At 39.3% G+C, this 21615-nt stretch overlaps 2 protein-coding genes and 1 long non-coding RNA gene across 4 annotated transcripts in view; 1 reads left to right on the forward strand and 2 right to left on the reverse strand.

Moving 5' to 3' along the window:
* The window catches only part of LOC125022829 (prostasin-like), a 36676-nt gene extending 18379 nt beyond the window's left edge, over positions 1 to 18297 (forward strand). The window contains exons 4-5 of the mRNA XM_047609770.1: positions 15940 to 16085; positions 17713 to 18297. Of these exons, the coding sequence (XP_047465726.1) occupies positions 15940 to 16085; positions 17713 to 17982 (416 nt within the window). The 3' untranslated portion in view covers positions 17983 to 18297. The remainder of the gene's footprint in view (positions 1 to 15939; positions 16086 to 17712) is intronic.
* LOC125022029 lies at positions 2902 to 6680 on the reverse strand. 2 transcript variants are annotated; one of them, XR_007114401.1, is made up of 11 exons: positions 6405 to 6680; positions 6088 to 6208; positions 5657 to 5953; positions 5472 to 5560; positions 5135 to 5187; positions 4854 to 4893; positions 4702 to 4769; positions 4523 to 4612; positions 4110 to 4422; positions 3196 to 3410; positions 2902 to 3117 (listed from the first exon to the last, which is right to left on the reverse strand). It is a non-coding gene; the product is annotated as an uncharacterized LOC125022029 (long non-coding RNA). The 2 variants fall into 2 exon arrangements; XR_007114400.1 differs by having other exon boundaries at positions 5657 to 5963; positions 6405 to 6674.
* A 103-nt stretch (positions 18298 to 18400) lies between the features above and the next one.
* Positions 18401 to 21615, reverse strand: part of LOC125022019 (integrin alpha-M-like) — a 108050-nt gene continuing 104835 nt past the window's right edge. Inside the window, 11 exon segments of the mRNA XM_047608286.1 lie at positions 18401 to 18707; positions 18904 to 19014; positions 19099 to 19212; positions 19304 to 19414; positions 19528 to 19608; positions 19745 to 19843; positions 19930 to 19999; positions 20089 to 20175; positions 20281 to 20360; positions 20442 to 20540; positions 20651 to 20792. Coding sequence (XP_047464242.1) covers positions 18618 to 18707; positions 18904 to 19014; positions 19099 to 19212; positions 19304 to 19414; positions 19528 to 19608; positions 19745 to 19843; positions 19930 to 19999; positions 20089 to 20175; positions 20281 to 20360; positions 20442 to 20540; positions 20651 to 20792 — 1084 coding nt within the window. The 3' untranslated portion in view covers positions 18401 to 18617.

Here is a 21615-nt window from a genome sequence, read left to right on the forward strand (position 1 = left end):
GCCGCCACATCGTGCAGTGACCATAATTCCTACCTAGGCCCCGCCCGGTAAACAAGTGGGAGGCGTACTGCCTCTCATGTGTCATGAGTTTCTATGTGACCAATTAGCTTTATTTGGTTTCCAGCATGTGGGGATTGAGGGTGTGATGTTCCTAATCTGTGAGCAACGCTGTAAGCAAAGTGAAAGACAACTCCTTATAGGTGAGTTAAACAGAAGGAAACACTCTTCTATTCTTCCCAAGGCTAACACAGGCTGGAGTCCGTTATTAACCCCCTTGAAACCCAACAATCCCCCTGTTGGCGTGCCGTTAAGGGCACTGCCACCCCATAGAAATTATCATGTAATGTAAAAAACCTGTATGAAAGGTATGGGTTGGTTAGGACGCAATCTAAACTATATTTGTAACCTGGTCTCCTTCCAGCAGTCACTAGATGTGTTACCACAAAAACCATCTCTCCGTAGGCTTCCAGTTGTGTGTGCAACTTCTTTGGAAAAGTTAAACTAACATCCCTATGTGTATAAAAAAAAAGGATCTATACGTATATATCAAAAGCCAAAGTCTAATAAAAGTCAAGCCACAAAGCAAAATGCTATTCTGACATCTGTAAGATCAGTTTTGTACGGTGGCCTGGTAAGTGCAAAACAAAATTACAAATCCGAAACACTTTTTACAAACACTTGAAACATTTTTACGAACTCTGAAACTAATTTACAAAACTCTGAAACAAATTTAACAAACCCTAAACAAATTTTTCAAACACTAAAAACATTTTAACGAACTCTGAAACAAATTTACAAAGCTGAAACAAATTTACAAACCCTCGAAACACTTTTACAAACCCTACACACTTTTAACAAACTCGAACAATTTACAAACTCTGAAACACTTTTACAAACTCTGAAACAAATTTACAAACTCTGAAACAAATTTACAAAGACAAAATCCTAACGGAAAGGGAATGTACCAAAAGCCGGATCTGACCGGAAGTGATTGAGTGAGCGGTTTGTTTGGAAAATCCTGAACGGAGCGAGTAGTGTTGTGAAGTTTATATGGAGTTGTATGATGTTTTGCCCGTTTTGTGGAAACCATTTCAGCCTGTTACCGCGGTTTTGCATTTCGTGTGGACGGTCTCTGGAGTTTTTAAAAGACACGGACCAGACGGAAGGACCAGAAATGCTGCATTATTGCACTCAATATTTCAATGAGGGACACTCGTACGATGTAATCGTGGACATGATGTCAAGTTTACATGGTATAAACATCAGCTTGCGAACCTTAAAAAGTATACTCGGTCAAGCAGGGTTGTACCGCAGAAAGGATTATTCCTCTCCAAATGCCATAATTAATGCCATCAGGTTGGAACTTCGTGGACCTGGACAACTGTTTGGCTACCGAACAATGTGGCAGGTACTCACACAAAAGTACAGCCTTCGAGTGAGGAGAGATGATGTGATGAATTTGCTACGGGAGCTTAACCCTCGAGGGTGCGAGAGGAGAGCTCGCAGAAGGTTCATAAGAAGAACCTACCATTCAATGGGACCGAACTATATGTGGCATGCTGATGGCTATGATAAACTTCTACCATTCGGCCTGGCCCTTTCTGGATGCATAGATGGATTTTCACGTAAAGTACTGTGGCTTAAATGTGGACCAACAAATAATAACCCAAGGGTGATCGCTCACAATTTCCTGTCATGTGTGCGAAACCTTGGTGTCATCCCCATGAGACTGAGAACTGATTGCGGCACGGAGAACGGCATTATGGCTGCGATTCAGTGTACCCTACGTCACCATCACCATGACTACTACTCGGGAGCGTCCAGCCACATGTATGGCTCATCCAATAATAGCCGGCGCATTGAGTCCTGGTGGTCCATATTCAGGTAAGGGAAGGTAAGTGGCCTTCATAATGTAATTTTATATTTAAAAAAATAAATGTTGTATGTACACACACAGATATATCATTATATCATATATCCATGTCTCTAGATCTCCGTTCTAGATGGAGTTATTTGCAGACCTCCGAGATGCAGGATACTTTAATGGGAGTCATGAGCATCAGTGCCTATTGAGATTTTGCTATGGTGATGTTCTTCAGAAGGATTTGGATGAGTGTGTGAGACTGTGGAACAGTCACAGGATTCGCACTTCGAGAACAGCGTCATGTCCAGGAGGAGTGCCCAATGAACTATACTACTTACCACACAGGTAAAACTTTGATGATAGATTAAGACTTCCTTGTTTCTGTCTTTTTTTTTTTTTTAACTTAAATGTAAGTAAATGTTATGTCTTTTATAGATTTGGCTCCAGAAACTGTGGATTTGAAATTGAACACTCTGAATTGGATGGCTTTCCTGAGGCAAGCCTATCAATAGCTACATGTGGGGACCCAAACATGCAGGAGTACTTGGACTTTGCTACGGAGCACCATCAACTACAGAAGCCAGAAAACTGGGAGTCTGCAACAGGACTGTACATGAAGCTAAAAGAAATTGCTCAGCTATAAAATAATCACAAAGTTAGTAGCCAAGTGCTTGCTCATTGAGGCTTTTCTTTTCTTCCTGCTATTTTTTTCAGAGTGATTAAGATGTTTTTTTCTATGCCCTGAAATCTGATTTGTAGTGGTGGAACACTGAATGTCACCCAGTTTTTTGGTGAAATAAATGAATCAAGTACTAGTAAAGTAATGCATATTTATTGCATTTTTGTAAGAACAGAAAACAAAACTTCTTGGCTTTCTTCCTTTGACTCCCTTTTTTTGGTCTAAAATAGAATAGGCCAAAATGTTAACTGTGAGAAAAAACATGCTCACATATCTTTACATTTTAAAGATTCTTAACCTTTAATAACAACCTTTTCAGAGTCCCTAGGGGTCATCTCGTGGCTTAAAAACATCCAAATCCTGGGGAATTTTGAAGTCCAAAGTCCATTTGTGTCTTAAACACAGTGTAAGTGTCTAAGAGTGGTAATTTCAATGTGTTTGAACATGTTTTTGCCATTGGGAATGGAGAGTCATCCAGGAACTCTTGGTGATGGTTCCAATCCAGATGGGGGAAGTGAAGTCAGTCCAGTTGCAAACATGAAAACGTCTTCCACAGATACAGCAGCCTGACCTTCTGCAAAGAAAAAAATGTTCAGCATCTTGGCAATGTGCCTTCTCAACTAGTTATGAAAAATATGAGTGATTTACAAACCTTCACAGTCAAGGAGATAGTCTGCCCAGTAGCCAAAAGTTTCACTTTCTTTAAGTCTCCTGTTACTCCCTGGTGGACTGAGGTCAGGTTTGAAGAGTCTCTCAAGTTCAAGAGCAGTTAGCCCCTTTTCTGAGTGGGTCAGGACAGGGGACAGCAAAGCAGGGTGTTGCTGTAGTGCAGTGAGAAACTGAAGCGCTGAAAGACCATCTTTGAATCTAAAGAGTGAACACAAACATTTCATTTTTGTGTAGTGACAATCACATTTAAATTACCCGAAAAACGATATTTATTTTATATAAATTAACTTTCTTTGCTTCAACAGTAGCCACATGTCTCAGACAACCTACTGTCTGTAACATTGTGCTGTGTCTCATGGTACATTCTCGCAGAACATCAACTGAAGCAGCATTTTCAATCTGAATAGTATAAAAAGAAATATAAACGCTCAAGTCAATCACAAAATGATAAATGAAGATAATTCTGTGTATTTGATTAAGGAAGGAAAAATCTTTTCAAAACACTGCAGAGACTATGTAATACTCTGCTATGCCACACTGCAGCCTTATGCTGTTCTCACCTCTTGCAAAGCTTTCCCTATTTCTTCATCTGTTATTGAATTAACTGATGCTTTAAATGAAGGCTGGCCATCAAGATAATGTACAAGATCTTCTGACAGGAAATGGGGTCCTGGACCTCCATGCACAATTGACACCACAATCATCTTTCCTGCCAGGTAGTACTCATCCTCCCTAACAGCTGTGAATGAAGTCATATAGCAAATTCAAAACATGTAATGTATTATGTACACTATAATGTATTAAGATGAAACTCAAGCAACAAACTATATGTCACGTGATATATATGGCTATTGATCATTAACCATTAGTATAGTACACATCTAACCCTATGCATACCATTTGCATTGTAGACCAAGAACCAATGTCCTTCTGGTCCATCAAAAATGGGCCGGTCTTTCAGATGTTTCATTAGCAGAGTTAAAAACTCTCGCCTTGGACCACCTCTGTCAATTCCTTCTTCTAATACACCAGCATCATCAGTAAATTTGACCAGCATGTCACAGGTTTCAGAGTATGTTGTGCGCTTGAAACCTCTGACTGCTCCATCCCAAACATTAGCCCTTGAGATGTTGAACCTGCTGACTCTTCATGATCAATGGGATGTGATAGGTTGGCAATAATGTCAGGTAGTGTAATGTTCATCTCCTCGCTGTAATGACAAAAAAGTGACATAATTAGTGTATTTTCTACTTTTCCAAAAATATTTAAAGACCAGAAATATTGTACAGAGTACCAATGGCTCAGTTTACATTGGTGTGTGTTGTAAACTCTTCATATTTTCTGCAGCCAACTCCTCATCCTCTTCGTCAACACATGGTGCATACAGGTCTGTGTATTTACTGTTGGAAAATTAACATTTGCATGTTAAAACATAACAAAACGTAATCAACTAATGAAAATTAACTGAGTCACCATCATTTTTATTTACCTGTAGCAAGTAGTCCTGGGTGCATTTGTTTCATGTGGCTCCAGATCCTCATGATCAGATATTACTATCTGAAAAACAAATTAAAAGGTCTAAAATAACACTGAGAGCAACAAACATGACTGGAAACAGGCTGGCACAGTCTGACTTAATACCTGTCCAGGTTGAACTGTGCTTGAATTCCCAGGAGCATCTCTGAAACACAATACAATTGATAAAATTATTACCTTTATGTATATATGGAGTTTTGAGAAACATTTAGAGGTACAGGAAAGATTTATAAATAAGAGATTATTTTGTTATGAATCACATTACATGTATGATATTTTGTACTTCATGTTCACCAGAGCAAATACTCTCAGCTAATCACATCACACACACACAACATAAAGATAAATGTAAATTATTATTAATAATTGTAAAAATCAGTACTCACCCTTCATCTTAAGGTTTGCATTTGGGTGTACTTTGGTTTTGTGGTTCAAACACCTGAGAGGGAAAGCATACAATTATCTACAATTTTAAACAGCTTCCACTATCATTTCCTTACCACATACAGTATCAATGGTGAAAGATTGTATTTCTGTAATGCTAACATAAAAAATAATCAAAACAAAACTTGGTTCTTCTAAAATATTGACCAGAATATGGATTTAATGCTTTTATGCTCAAATATATATCCAATGAATAAATAAATAAATGATAAATCAATCAAAATGGGAAAAAAAAGTAATTTAAACAAACAAACAAAAAGAGTTAAAAAATGAACGTACCACAGTGTCAGCCCGATTGAATTGAGCTATGCTCCTGGATGTGATCACAATTTCAGAATCTGAGGAATCAGAGTCTGGGGTATCATCCACTATAGTAAAAACAAAAAATCCAACACATTATTAATATTATGTATGCTAGAGTATGTAAATATGTAAAAAGAAATTGAATTATGAGATCCACAAACCTCCTTTAAAGTGTGTTTCTAGGCAAAGGAAAAAAGTGATCCTGGAATATGCCTTCCCAATTTCCTTTTTATATTCAGTCAATTTGAATGGCCTTTCTGTCCCAGGCACATGGACCACCTCTGAGCAGTCAGGATACAAAAGGACGTATGGTCCTTCATCCATGTCCTTATTAAATGTCGTCATTTTCTGCACGGCTTGTTTCAGCAGATCAGGTGCTGCTACTTCTGGGTCTGTAAATAATGGGAGTGTTTTCCCTCTTAAAGGTTTTAAATCAGTTCCATGTGGCACCATCAATCCTATGTTTATCTAGTAAGACAACAGAAAGATGCAATTAATCTCACATATACATAGAGTAGCGTTGTGCAGTTTATATGGAGTTTTATGATATATATATATAGCAAAATTGTATAAAACAGCCAAGGCAACTTACCTGGACGTTTTTCTTTTCTTGTTTATGTTTTTCTTTCTTCCACAGTTAAAACACTGCCGTTCTTTGGACTTGGTGCTTCTGTACTCCATGAACTGTTTATATGATGGGCATGGTTGTTCTGCTGGAATGAACAGAGTTCAAGTAGAAAGTTAGCAGCAGCTCAAACAATCGTCAACTACTGTCAGTAACACGTTGGTATTCTGTTATGGCTGGAATAACATTGACTGTGTAGCGAAATAAACTGAAACGGTAACTGCACTTTTATTCACTGCATGTCTAAAAGTGGCTTCGGATAGCTTGCGCTATGCTGCACTTACTTTGTTTAGCATTTTCCGGCTGTTTAGCTGTTCCCTGTGCGCTTGGTCCTTCCGTCTGGTCCGTGTCTTTTAAAAACTCCAGAGACCGTCCACACGAAATGCAAAACCGCGGTAACAGGCTGAAATGGTTTCCACAAAACAGGCAAAACATCATACAACTCCATATAAACTTCACAACACTACTCGCTCCGTTCAGGATTTTCCAAACAAACCGCTCACTCAATCACTTCCGGTCAGATCCGGCTTTTGGTACATTCCCTTTCCGTTAGGATTTTGTCTTTGTAAATTTGTTTCAGAGTTTGTAAATTTGTTTCAGAGTTTGTAAAAGTGTTTCAGGGTTTGTAAATTTGTTTCAGAGTTTGTAAATTTGTTTCAGAGCTCGTAAAAATGTTTCAGAGTTTGTAAAAGTGTTTCGGATTTGTAATTTTGTTTTGCACTTACCAGCCACCGTAGTTATTGTAGACCCTGAGCTAACACTACATCATCCAGGTCAGGCTCGTTGTCAGAGTCCCCATCTGAATATTGGAATGGCCTCTCCTTGAGATTCATCTGATACTCTGGGGACGCCTCCTTGGATTCCACATTCCCTAGTGCCTTGTTGATACACCGCACGATGAGAGCCCTAATACATGGGATGCAACAACAGCCACACAGAGCAAACACCACAAATTCAATAGCCAGCGTGCTAGCTACGCTAGCTACTAATTTTCCCCATTTACCAAAGATTTATCAAACAGGCCAGATAAGGGGCCAGTGGCCCCGGAATGTTCTTTTAATTCATTCAAGGGGGCTCTAAGGCCTCTCCAGGTTTTGGTCAGGGATCCCTCAGGGGCAGTATTATTGGGGATGAATGTACAGCACACTTCTCCAAACATGCTACGAACACCTCCCTTTTCAGTCAGGATCAGAGAAATAGCAAGTCTATTCTGGTGTGCAGTAAGAGACCCATCTCTTGTATAGTTTGCCAATCTCTAGATATTATAATGTAAATAATTTATTCATCCACATTTTTGTTAGGGGTAATCCAGAGGAATATGGATCCCCCCTGCGATCTGATCAGCTAATTTATACTTATCTGGTACCCCGTTCATGATAAAGCTCAACCCCTCACCTTCTGTATACATCGATCTTGGTGAGTTTCTCGTCGTGTTCGAATTTCGGGTCCCCCTGTTGGAATAATTATTTTGTGGGGGATACTTACAGCATCCTTTTCCTTAATCTGTGATCTCTCCTCTACATTTAGCCATGATAACGGTGTGATCACTATCAGGCTTGCCACTGCCAAACAGGTCAGTGTAAGCCATGACCTGTAGGTCAACATTTTATTTTCCCTCTGTTTCTTCACCTATGTCCCTTAGGTGCTTCCTGATTTCTCTAAGGTTTCTCTCTGTGGACGGCTGTCCTTTTCTACAGTGTGTTTTGCGCCAATGGTCATGTTTGGAACGGGAAACACTCCCATCCCCATTTCAAGAGTTGCTTGTGGGTTAAACTTGGAGCAACTGGAACATGTACCTTCAAAATATTTACACACTTCTGATAGATAGGGATGCCACCACTTTTGTCCTATCATTTCAGTAAGCCTTCTTCCTGATTGATGTCCCCTTTTATGTCCCTCTTCACATAACATCATGAGCAAGGTAGAGGGTGACAATTCTCCCATTTGACCTCCATAAGCCTGTTATTTCACCTTTTTTTTTCTTTTGTCAACCCACGCCGGTTTCTCATGAGAGACTGCTTTAGCTTGCATACTCAGCATACTCATACTCTTACATACTCTTACATACTCTTACTTCACTAATGACTTTCTGTTCCATAGTCTCATTCATTTCTTCCTTCATGAACTGACATAATGCATTCTACTGGTCCTTTGTTGGCTTAGGTGAACCTTTTGGCTTTAAATGTAGCTTGTTACCGCATGGTTTATGTGTACTGTGATGTCCTGTCCTCGTGTGATGTGAGCTGTCTCTTTTGGTGTTTTAGATATAGCACATAAGGTCCTGGTGCAAGTAGGATGGCCTTTTTCCACTGGTTCTAATTTAGTGCTATAATAGCATAACACTCTCCTCCCTTGAGCTCCGGGCTGCCACAGTACGGAGCTCACAAAACCATGTTTTTCTTTCACATCAAGTTCAAACATTTTCCCCAAATCAGGAGCGGCCAGCTCGCTAGTCTGTGCTAGCTGTTGTTTTAAGGTGATGAATGCTTCCTCAGGATTGGCAAATGGAAGTCTGAAGTGTTTTAATTTTATTTATTTTTTCCATCTCTGGTGGCAGCATCGCACCGCTTCCCTGTCCTTTGTGTTGAAGCAGTATGGGAGGTGACTTCAGTCATTACACTGTAAAAAAGGATTCGGTGGTCGTGTAGATTTGAATTAATGTATTTGGTAAAATATAGTAATTTTGTGGCAAATATTTAATTAAATTTCAAATAACAAATTTTGAAATAACACCCACCCATTGTAGTTAAATAAAACAAAAGTATTATGTTTATTTAATTCTGAATAGTGAGAATATTGAGTGAATACAGATTAATGTAAGCAGGGAACTTTTAATTGACTTAAAATAATAATTTGTCTATTCTCCCCCTTTTGTTCTCATTTTCTCTCATTAAAGATCCAGGATCTATAAATATGTGAATATTTTGAATTAATTAATTTCATCTTTCACGTGGTTTTCATCTGTTCAAATGTGAGGCTGAAAGGCACTTCTCATAGCTAAAACTGTGTTTTCTTTAGGTTCCATCAAATGAGTTGGCATTGTCTGTGGATTCAGAGTGACAACAAGGGGTGATCTTTTTATCAAACATTGTGAAATACAATTAATAATACTGCTTGTAATAAGTTGCCTCAGTTTAATTGAATGAATATAGTGTATCTTTTCTTAAAGTGTAGCGTTAGTTGAGTAACTCTAGCCACTATGGCCACTATTGCACTTAACCTAATCCTATACGTTGTGCTGCTCATGGAGGCAGGTGAAGTTCTTCTGCATAAAGATGTAGCATATCCAATAAAAACTCTTCATTTAACCTGCTTTTGGTTTTGTGCCTTTGTGGTCTTAATCATTTAAACTATCCACTGAGTTCACCCTTTCTTTCATAGGTCTATTTGCACAGAATAAACAATCAATCACTTGTTTGTTTGTCATTTGATTAAAATGTAACGTGGTATTATTTACTGGTAATTTGTTTGTTTTGAATTAATTTTTCCGTTAAATTATATTTAAAGATCAAGGAAATCCCCTGTTAAAAGATTAGGTAAACTAAATAAATCATATGCATGATGTTTACTTAATCAATATTCTCTCTTAGTATCACCTACTAAAACAACAATATAATTTGATATTGATTTATTCTTTTCTCGATATGGCTTAGTTAATAAGTCTTTATCTTCTTTCATTTACCTATCTGTGTTTCATTGATGAAGCCGCCATAAACATGATTGACAAAATGATTTTGTTTTAAATCCCATTGTGAAACAGTTTTTTACATAGTTGCGCATTTGTGGTTGAATCCTGTGGTTTGCGTTAAGACTGCGTTAAGACTGTTTAAAAGAATCCTGTTGAATCAACAGGATTCTTTTAAACAGTCTTAACGTAATTGAAATATTTTGGTTTGACAAGTAGTAATTAAGTGAGGAGGAAAAGAGAGAATTATGCTAGTCCAGCACAATATGATTGTGTGGGACCGATGTACACACGTTTAATGAGCCTTTGTAAAGGGGTTATAATCTCAGCATACTCGGGTATGTAATTTTTACTGTAGTTAGCCATCCTTAGAAATGCCATCATTTGTTGCACAGTAACAGGTTTTTCATATGAAACTATGATGTTTTTGTGGTTTGCTGTCACACCTACACCATGGCCTGAAATGATTCTTCCAAGTAACATCACTCGAGCTCTGCATGTTCTGTAATTTAGATTTGGATACTTTAAACCCTTTCTCCCCTAACCATGTGAGTAAAGCGGCTGTCAGTTGTGCTACGTTTTCCTCAGTCTCACCTGCGATCGGAATGTCATCACCATATTGCAATATACAACATGATTGCAACAACGGATTTTGGAATTTGGACATTAGAAACTGTAGTGAGTGGTTAAACAGGGAAGGTCTATCCGTGAGGCCTTGTGGTAATCTAGTATAGGTATATTGCTTCCCTTCAAAATTGAACGCAAACAGGTGTCTACACTCTGGCATTTATTTTTCTGAGATCGTGCACCAACCTATGATCCACCCTCTCTGGTTTAGCCACGGGAGTGATAGGTGTGTTGTTATCAGACTTGCATGGTATCAATACTCCAGATTTAAGCAGGCCTTCAATCGTTCCCCTGATTCCATTTGCCTTCTCACTCAATAGGGGATATTGAGGTTGGTTTATGATCTCTGGTGTTTTCATCTGTAGTATGATAGGAGGTATTTCTCTGCAATGTCCTACATCAAAAGGTCCAGTGGCCCACACTTCGTCTGGTATTTGTTTCAAGAGTTGCATAGCCAATTCAGAGTCAGTGTTTTCTCTGCCATGTGTTCTGTTTTTTTTCCCCCAACTTTTTCCAACTCGCACTGAAATGTTCCATTATACTTTAGCTTGTAGCATTTACAAGAGGGACTATATTCCATTAGCGTGGTCCCTGTCACTGCCTGCCAATCATTTGTATCAATAGCTTGTGTTATCATAGGTCCTAAGTTCTTAGCTTCCCCTGTATTGGCCACCTGGGGGATATTGTTGATACCTTTGACATATGGGTACCAGCCCTTCATCTGCTGGCAGGGGTATTTCAATTTGGCCACTAAGCGGAGCTGTAGATACAGCAGGCATTTGGGCTTTAATCTTTTTGGTTTCTTTAATTTTATCAGTGACCTTGTCTTTCAGCTCCTTTTACTGTTCTTGCAGCAGCTGCATATTAAGTTTTTCAAACCCTGTCATGTCTCTTTTTACTCTCATCTTCCCGGTCTAAGTGGTGAACCAAAGTAGCAATCCACATTTGCAGGAGCATGCTGTTTCCGGCTACCAATTTCTCCATTTCTCCGTTCTGCTGCAACGACCTGTACGGTTCCAGCGGCTGTTTCCAACCGGGCTAGTTCATGGGGTTCCAAGTGTGCGGCCAAACACGCTCTTACATCTCCCATGGCCAGCACCTGCCCACTAAAGGTTTTTAGAAATTCTCTTATCCAGTTATTTCCTCCGTCTTTGGGGTCTGGCAGTGTAGTTTTTAGCAGTGCTTGGTCTGCATAGGATAGGGGTTGTACTGTCCCATACTGGTCCTAGTTTCTATCAGGGGGAACTGACCAGGAGCCTCATTCTTCTGTCCGGATCTGAGCTGATAATGACCTGTCCCTTTTTGTCCATATACCCGTGCTGTATCTTGGGTCAAGTCACGTGGATACAGCATGTATGTTGGTGTAGCCCCCCCTTGTTCTGTGTCGCTGTCCAATTGTAAAACAGAACAGCTTGTTTTCGGTCTGACTCCATAATTTTTTGTTTCTGTACTAGTGTGTTTAGGACGCGGTTTGTTACAACTGTGTTGCGGCCCGTGTTCTAATCTTTCCAAGGCCTCTATCCGTTCTGTGGCTTGCTCTCCCAACTGTTTCAGGACCTTTGTTAGTTGTTTTGTATCATGTGGTTTGGTTGTTTGTTCTTCCACGTATCTTATCATGTCCCTGTCATCCACTTTATTAACCCCCATGCTCAATCTCCCTCACTCCCTTCGTCACTCCCTGCTGTGTCTCCATACTCTGACCGTGACTCCACTTCACTGGCTTTAGCGGTTAATTTGGCCATTTCATCTTTTAATTTATTCAGTGTACTTTTCATTTCTTTTAACTGCTCCTCTCTTACCTCTTCTTTATGTGCTTGCTCAACAGCCTCCCCCGGCATGGCTTTTTAATTCACATGTAAGCATGCCTTTGGTTACAATCATTTGTGGCATCTGTGCAAACAAATTATTTGGGCTATACTGTTCATTAGAGTTCTCCTGTCCTGCTCTCTCCATTATAGTCCTAGTGTCCACAAACAGATTTTTTATTTATTTATTTTATTTATTTATTTTATTTTTTTTGATGTTGCCGTATTAGCCTACGCTTCCTGTGGTGTGTATGGAAGGGGTATCTCACCAGTTGTCACGGCGGTTATCCTTGTTAGTCCATCCTTATCTTCCTGCTTTTCTCCGGTCTGGACTGCTTGCACTGGAGTGTTATTGTGGCTAGAAAAGCAACTGCTAAAATGCATGCTTGTAAATTTTATATGATCTTCAATCTTTACCTTTTATTTTTCTTTCTTTCCCTTTGATAACCTTCCCGATTTTTCAAATTGTGTCATCAGTTGAATCAATTGTTTTTGTTTGGTTTTTATATTTTAGAGAGTACCCGTATAGAGTGGTTGTCGGGGGGGGGGGGGGCCCTAAGCCACCGAACAGACCATCTGTTGTTACGTCTCTGCACCATTTTTCGAAATCTTTAAGCTCTGTTTTCTGGGAAAGATCGTTTTATTCTGTATCACACATAGTGTGTACTCATTCACACACTTTGGCTAGCTGAGAGGTATGGCACGTTCTCAGCCCAAGTGACCGTTCACATAAGGACCCAGTCACGACATCAGAACTTATTTAGACCCTTGAACAGCTTACTTCAGCAGACAGTGGACTTATCACCGTTAGGTTTCCGTCCACCCGCTGCTTCGGCGTGCTCTGCAGATCTCACTCAACAGTAAAAACAAAAGACACCTTATTAATACCTACATAAACCTCCTAGCCTCTTTTATCTTTCTCTATTTCTGCTATTTTATAATGATTTCTTATTTTTATTTTATTACCTCAGAGGGTGTCTTTTACAGTCAGACAATCAGGCAATATCGGGCCTTGTCTGAATGAGAGACCTCTAAATTCTTCTCCTCTACTTCTCCCACTCCTACTCCCTTACCTCATTTCCCTTTGGGGATGAATGAAGTAATCTATCTATCTACTCAGACATTCTGAGTGGTAGCTTTTATTCTCTGAATACCCAGGGGACCACGTGCTTAAATATTCAGACAATGGGTAACATTTTAAACCCTAACTCCTAGTCTCATCTACTCAAGACACTCAGAGTGGTAGCTTTTATTGTCTGAATACCCAGGCGATCTGTTCTACTTGAGCGTTCGGAATGACAGCTTTTTTTCTTTGAATACCCAGGGGATCCACATGCCTAAGTATTCAAACAAAGGGAGGCCTTTTAAAACCTAACTCCTAGTCTCATCTACTCAAGACACTCAGAGTGGTAGCTTTTATTGTCTGAATACCCAGGTGATCAACAAGCCTAAATATTCAGACAAAGGGGGACATTTTAAACCCTAACTCCTAGTCTTATCTACTCAGACACTCAGAGTGGTAGCTTTAATTGTCTGAGTACCTAGGCGATCTACAAGCCTATATATTCCGACAAAGGGAGACCTTTTAAACCCTAACTCCTAGTCTGATCTACAGAGTGTTCGGAGTGGCAGCTTCTATTCTCTGAATACATAAGCAATCTATAAGCCTAAATATTTAGACAAAGGGGACCTTCTTAACCCTAAACTCCAAGACTGCGGTCCTTTTGGGGGGCTGATCGGACCCCTCCGCTCTTTAAACCGTGCTAGTCGGCCCTTTTTCTTATCTTATCTTCTTTTCTCTTCTTTTCCCATAAACTCAGAGGGCAGCTTTTACATCCAGACAATCAGGCAATATCCAGCCTGACTATCTGGATGAGGGGACCTTCTAAACCAGGCATGTCAAACATACGGCCCGCGGGCCGGACCCGGCCCGTTGGGTCATTTAATCCGGCCCGGCATAAATTTCTGAGTATGTCAAAAAAAGAAGCGAGTCTCTAGCTAATTTCTATTAAAAGTTGTGATTTTTTAAAATAAATACAAACCAAATGCTCCCTCCGGCCGCTAGAGGGCAGTAAATGTGTAAAAGCGCTCACGTCAAGCATGCGGCACTGACACGAGTTAGTCACAGGAAATAAACATTCGCAACGTGATGTGTCCAAGTAAAAATAAACCGGCAGTCTTGCTTCACCATTCACCACTACTAAACAAGTTATCGGTCAACACACCCTTCCCAAAATGGCACTGTCAAAAAAAAGAAGAGTGGACACGGAGTGCAGAGTTTTCCAGGAGAAATGGACCGAGAAGTATTTATTCACAGAAGTGAATGCAAAACCAGTGTGCTTGGTATGTAATCAGCAAGTTGCAGTGTTCAAAGAGTTTAATATTCGGCGCCACTCATCACAAAGACAAGTATGTCATATTAAAGACAATTAATATTGTGCAGTATATTCTCAACTTCAGTAGGCCCAGCCTAGTAGTTTGATCTGATGTAGTCTAATCCTATTGCCCATGCACTGCTATAACTTTTTTATTTATTTATTTATTTTATTTTGTATTTCTTTTTTCATTTATTTCAAAGCAGTATGACAATTAAGGTGAAAATATTTTTTTTATAGCTCCCACTTGAGTTTGTTTAGTGTGGTGAGTTGGTTCAGGTGTAAAACTGCATTCACTCAACTGTTAAAATAAACCAGTTGTAACACATTCATGGCCAAACATGAAAAATCATTTTTTTCCCATTGGTTTTGAATAAATGTGTTGTGCTTAGAAAAGATCCCTTGTTATCCGTGATTATAATATGTAGGGTAGGCTACAAATGTAGGCTGAATGATAAAGCATAGTACTGAAAAACAAAGCTAAATATTTGGAGTTGACATTCTTTTGCTGATCCAGCCCACCTGAGAACAGAAAGTCTGGATCCGGCCCCAGAGCCAAACTGAGTTTGACATGCCTGATCTAAACCCTTCTCTGGTCTTTTATATGACCAATCCGTATGTATTCTGTGTTTTATTCTTACAAACAGTACTACTGTTGAATCATACTCTCACAGCCACGAAATGTCTCATAAGACATGCAGAAATTTGGTTAAGAGGTTTTCTGCTCACCTTTTACTTAGTTGTGGCCGCTGACTGTAAGAGATGCTTCTCCAGTGTAACTACATTCCTTCCCTGGTATCTCGGACGAGCCCCCAATTTGTCGAAGGAGGATATTTTCCTCTCCTTCAGCCCAGGATCTTTATACCGTTTGGAAAGGGTAGTTCACCTACACACAAATCACGTGACAATTTCTCACGTTTTGGATATTTATTTGGTACACAGAGAATAGATATTGATTTCAGTGCAGTTCACTTTAAAAAGAATCAAAAGCCCCACTTCAGGGACGTACAGTGACCTTATTCTACCTAGACCCCTAATGGGGAGGAGTACTGCCTCTCATGTGTCAGTGAGTTTCTATGTGTAGCCAATTAGCTTCATTTGGTTTCCAGCATGTGGGGATATTAGGGTGTGATGTGTGCTAATCTGTGAGCAAGCTGTAACAAAGCGAAAGACAACTCCTTATATGGTGAGTTAACAAAAGTAACACTCTTCCTGATTCTTCCCAAGGCTATACACAGGCTGAAGGCCTTATTAACCCCTTTAAACGCAACACTGTAATCTGTACCTACATGTGAAAAATGTTTCCCATGTATTTCCTCCTCCTTAGTTTCTTTACCGTTCTCTGAAACTCTCCAAGAAGTGGAGGTACCAGTTGTGGGAAACAGACAGTGTGACTGTCTGAATGGTGTGGGCACAGTCACAGACAACATGATCTGTGCTGGTGTTCTGGCAGAAAGCAAAGACTCATGTCAGGTGGGCTGCTTTATTTTTCATTATTTGTCTCTCCTCGTGGTAAATGTGGTGTGGAGTTTGTAAAATTCACACCGTGCTGGTGTTGTCAGTTTTGGTTTTGGCTGTGCTCGGCCCGGTCTCAGCCTCGGACATTATATACTGTAGATTTTGCTCTAAAAATACCTTTCATCCTCCTTACAGAAACGGTACAAATGTCAGTGAGTGGAAGGTGTTCCTTGGCCATCGACTTGTAAATAGTTTTGAGAAATCTTTGGGTGTTGTGAGCATTTTGCTAAGTCAAATCCAGTCCAATACTGCACTTTTACAACTGGCTGAAGCAGTGAGCTACAGCTATGTAGAGTCATGCAGAGTGAAGTTGCCCTCCATTACACATTTATTTTAAAGTGCAAAAGAGCAAAAATATGTATTTTACAATCACAGTTGGCCACACACACACAATAGCTTCACACTCAAGTGTGCTCTCGTTCTCTGAACGTATTCGATATCCTAACACAGAAAAAAATTATCTGCCCCAACATCCAAACAATCATCATATCTGTTGCATTGTTATTCCAGACCAGTTTCACCATGTACATTCAATATCAACTTGTTTCTCCAACACACATTCTGTCTATTAAACATTGTGAAATTAATCGAATCAATTATGTATCTATTTGAGCTTATTTATTCATTTATATATGAACTCTACACGAGCAGTCCGGGCTCTTTAAACCGGCTCATAGTTCTATTTTACAGTCTCCCGCTCGTGCGCGGTAACTAGGCAACCAGTACTAGCAACTGATTAGCCGTTTACTGTAGGGTACATTGGCTAAACAAGAACAACGTTCATAAACAATACTGCATGAAGTCCAACCGGGATCATAAACTCACACATAAGATATTCACAAATCAATTACCCAACTCCAACTCCTTACCTGAAAAAAGCAAAAAATATGTATTTTACAATCACAGTTCGCCACGCACGCACAAACTTGCTTCACACTCAAGTGTGTCCTCGTTCTCTAAACGTATTCACGCGAGATTTCCCTTGTCCCTGAATACCCAGTGTAGCAACGCGCCCTCTGCTGGTAGAAGTTAGATACCGCATCCTACTAGACAACAATATTTTTCAACAATAAACCAACCTTTCCTTATTAGAAAACACACAGACAATTTTCACTACACTCTGAAGATGAGCTGTACTAAATGCAAATAATAATATTGTAGTCATATACCCCCACTGATGGCTCTGTGTGTCTGGACATCAGCAATACCAGACCCTTCCCAATTGGCAGCCAGTGTTGGGTGGCAGGTTGGGACAATGGACCCTAAAGAAGAGGTACGCTGATATCTAGCTTTTGTGTTTTTTGCAAGGTTTGCTCTTATAGCAAGTGCAATGTCAGTCATCAATTGATAATCCACAAAAACTTTTCTTGTGATTCTTGTAGGTGGCAGTAAAGCCGGATCCTCTCTTCAAGACCTAGAAACTCAAGTGGCAAGCTGTGGGAATGTTTCTGATTCACAGAACATCTGCACTAACACCATGGACTTTCGAGAGGTGAAGAAAAATCCCATCTATCAGTTTTTCTGAAACCTTTTTGGCATGGATTTTCAAACTCATGTTGTTTTTTTTTTAATGTTTTTTTAGGGGGATCGAGGAGGCCCTCTGCTGTGCAAGTCAGACACATCTTGGTTCCAGGTAGCTGCTGTAACAATGAGTGGGAGTAAATCGGCCCGTGCAGATGTCCAGGTCTTTTTCAAGACTTCAAGATTTGGATCATTCATTGAAAAGACAGTGGGGGATCTGCCTTCTCCTGCAGCAGTTCTAACAGCAGATTCACCACGTTTTTCATTGTCTCTATTCCTGTCTTTCACTGTCCCCATAACCTCAATGTCTCTGTTGTCTGTGTTGATGTAGGCAGTTGACCCACAGTAGTGACAGCCGTGAAATCTCTCGGTAACCTCTGATTTATATACTTACATACAGTAATGAAAACAAATCTTCACATGAGGTATTTCCGAAGAACTTTACATTTTATAATGGTAAAGCAATACAGAGCATTTTGTTCTTAAATAACAGAATTTTTTTAATGAATCCAGTTAAATGAAGGAAAGTTTTAAATTATTCTATTCACTGCTGTTACCTAGTGTCGACAAATGTATTGTAATTTAGTCATATTTATATAATAAATACAGATCAATCATAAAATAAAATAATAAAATATTCCAAGCATCTTTCAATGTATCGAATGAAAATAAAATAAAAACACTGCTTGCCTGGTTATCACGCTTGGGTTAGACACAACAATTCCATGTTGTGTCACCTTTTTTTTTTCTATCATTGAGGGCTATGAAGAAAGCATAGACTCACACATCAATTTGTTTTCCATCATAGAGGACTGTCTGACAGCAAGGAAACATACTGATAACATTCTTAAAATACCCAAACACATTTAAAGTTACAAATTGCTATATGTGGCCTTCAGCGTCTCCACAAAAAGCTTGCGTCTAAAATAATTGCTCACACAGATATTTTACATTATTCTATTTTGCTCAGGCTGCATCTTCATCGGCCCCAGGATCCTCCTCTCCTTCTGCACTTTCACTTATCATCTGATTGTATTTACTCTTAAAAAATCCAGCCTTAAAGTATAAAGGGGACAAAAACAGTTATACACATATGTCATTGTTGCATTGGAGTATTAATAAATTAGTACCAAATCAGAAGAGAGGAGAACTACTGAATACATATTTAATAATTACAAAGCATTGCACTCTTACTGGCTGCATTTTCCTGTAATGTCCAGTCAGTTAAAGTAGTGTATGTCCAGTGTCTTACCTTATACAGGCTGACTGTGAGTAAAGCTAGGAAAGCCAACCCTCCCAGCGATCCTCCGACAATCTCTTTGGTGAAATCTGGTTCAGGATACACTTCTATTTCTGCCTCAACCTGAGATGTGACGGGACAGAATGTGGGTCAGTTTCAAGCTTTTTTATGCCTCAAATAACACGAGTGGATAAAATCTGGCATCACCTTCTGAACAGGGGGGTTGTTGTTAGATCTCGCTGAAAAGAAGATGTACTGGTTTGTGTCGTACTCCAGGCTCGCCGTGCTGGTCAAGAGGAATTTAGCAGATTGAAGTCCGATCTGAGAATTAAAAAAATAAAAATAGAATGTTGTATGAGCAAAATATTATGCAACACAGTGTAGCACTTACTGTCGAATATACACAAATTACCTGCTCGATCCACTGTGAGCTAACGTTGGCAGAGATATTGTAGGTCGCACTCTCCCCTCTTCCCATGAACTTATTGCACCTGAACACTGTACACCAGGCTACAGAGCAGTCCTGCAGGAGGTTAGAAATACAAATAAATATGTATTTTGTAATAAATACAAATACATTTTCTAAAATATCTTTGATTAGATCAATTTTAAAAGGTAAGTTCTATCAGCACTCACCACTGACTTTGTTTTCTGTATCTGAGCAACAAAGTCTCGGACAGCAGGCTGTTCATCTTTACCTCTTTGACAGTTTGCGATCTGAAATGGAACCGATGTAGTCATGTTAGTTTAACAGAGGCCAGGGTGTGGTCCTCATTTTGTCGTATCCATGCATCTTATATCTACATCTGAGACATTTCTGGGGCCAATCGCTCAATGTTTCGGCATGCATTACCTGCAGACTCTTCAAATCCACCCAGATGTCTTTGTCGCCGAGCTTTACTGGAACCCTGATCACCACTGTGAAATTCAGCACCCTGTTCACATTTGTGACCTGAGAAAAGACCAAGCTTTAAGTCTAAATATGAGCAATAAACATCATAAATAATACTGAGAGAATTATTTGAAGTAATAATTTACCTTGATTGACTGCTTGACTTGTTTCTCCAAATTACTCTTTCCAAAGGAGAAATTGTTGTAGCTAAGGGAGCTAAATAAACATTTTCAATTATCAGGTATTCTAATTTAAAATGATCACTTTGTTATATATATGTATGTTTCAAGTAAAACATCACAAACCTTTCAATTGTAACAAAGATGCTGTACTTTACATCAATCTCTTTCATTTTGTAGAGATCGCTTGAACTGGAGCGCACCTCATTCCCACTAACAGGGAGAAGAGCAATTATTGAAATCAGTATTTATTATATTAAAGTAGTAATCATTTAATATGACACCTCCATAAATAAAAAGTAACTCGACAAGTGGTACCTGGTGGCATTTGCCGTGATAAAGAGCTTCCTGTCAAGTTCACTGGTGATTCCAATTCCATAGGAGACGATGAAGAGAGCCTAAAAACCATGTGAAGGAGAGAAATCAAACCACCTCCTCTTTTGGCTCTGAGAAGAAATCCTTCTGTATAACAATCAAACCTTAGAGTTGCCCTTGAAAATGGGCTTGTCAATCGTGCAATCTGTCTTTCCCCGTATTAAAACATCTTCACTGTCCAAGGAGTTACACTCAATTCTTCCCTGTATCAAAAAAAATAAACAAACAAAAGAAAGAAAAAAGTAAATGGCGTGTGGCTCAGAAGAACATTTGATCAGAGACAATGTGAGAAAGGTTTGACCCTGAGCCTTACCTGAAGACCTGTGAACTTCCTGTAAGAGAGCCCAGCTGGGTATGTGAGAGTAACGCGGCTGCTGTAGGAGTTTTCTCCTCTGTTCTCCACTGACACGGTGACATCCAAAAGCTCATCAATGCCCACTTTAACCAATGAGGATCTGAATATGAGGGGGGACAAGACTCAAACTAGAGCTTCACATTCTACACAACTGATCACAATCCAGTCACTGTAATACAACATTGTTTTGTCTGGATTAAATGTGCTGCCATTAAACTGGTTTGAATCTTATATATGTCAGATAGGTCGAAATTTGTCCACTCATACAAAGGGTTGTCATGGAGTTTCACAGGGCACTCTGTTAGGACCAGTACTTTTCAAATTATATATGTTTTCTTTGGAAAATATTATTAGGAAACACTGCATGAATTTCCTCTACTATACACTCAATAATATTTATCTATGAAGCCAGGTTAATGAAATCTGCCAAGCTCCAAGTGTGCCTGGAAGACACAAAGGTTTGGATTCTTTCAACTTTTTACTTCTAAACTCAAGTAAAACTAAAGTAATTTTGTTTTTATCAAAGCAACCCAGAGATTAATTTTATAATTACAAAGGTTTAGGATTTATTAATATGGTATTACCTTTGACTCTAGTACTACTGTGAGGAATCTTTGGGTTGCTTTTGACTGGGATGGATCCTTTAATGTGAACATAAAACCTGAACTTCCTTTTTTCACCTTTTCAACACTGCCAAACATACGATTTCAAGGTGATGCTAAAAGTAAAAATTGTACTTCCCTGTGTTACGTCTAGACTGAAGTACTATAATTAATTATTAGCAGGTCTAAATAGCACTCCAAAAAGCACCAAGATTATCCGAACAGCTGCCACAAGAATTTTTCTCAAATTGTAGCTTCTCTTCCTTGGCTCCGTCTCCTTAACATACAAGGCCATTGAAGGCCAAGCCCCATCGTATCTTA

Source organism: Mugil cephalus, chromosome 16 (genome assembly GCF_022458985.1).
Source record: "Mugil cephalus isolate CIBA_MC_2020 chromosome 16, CIBA_Mcephalus_1.1, whole genome shotgun sequence".
NCBI lineage: Eukaryota > Metazoa > Chordata > Actinopteri > Mugiliformes > Mugilidae > Mugil > Mugil cephalus.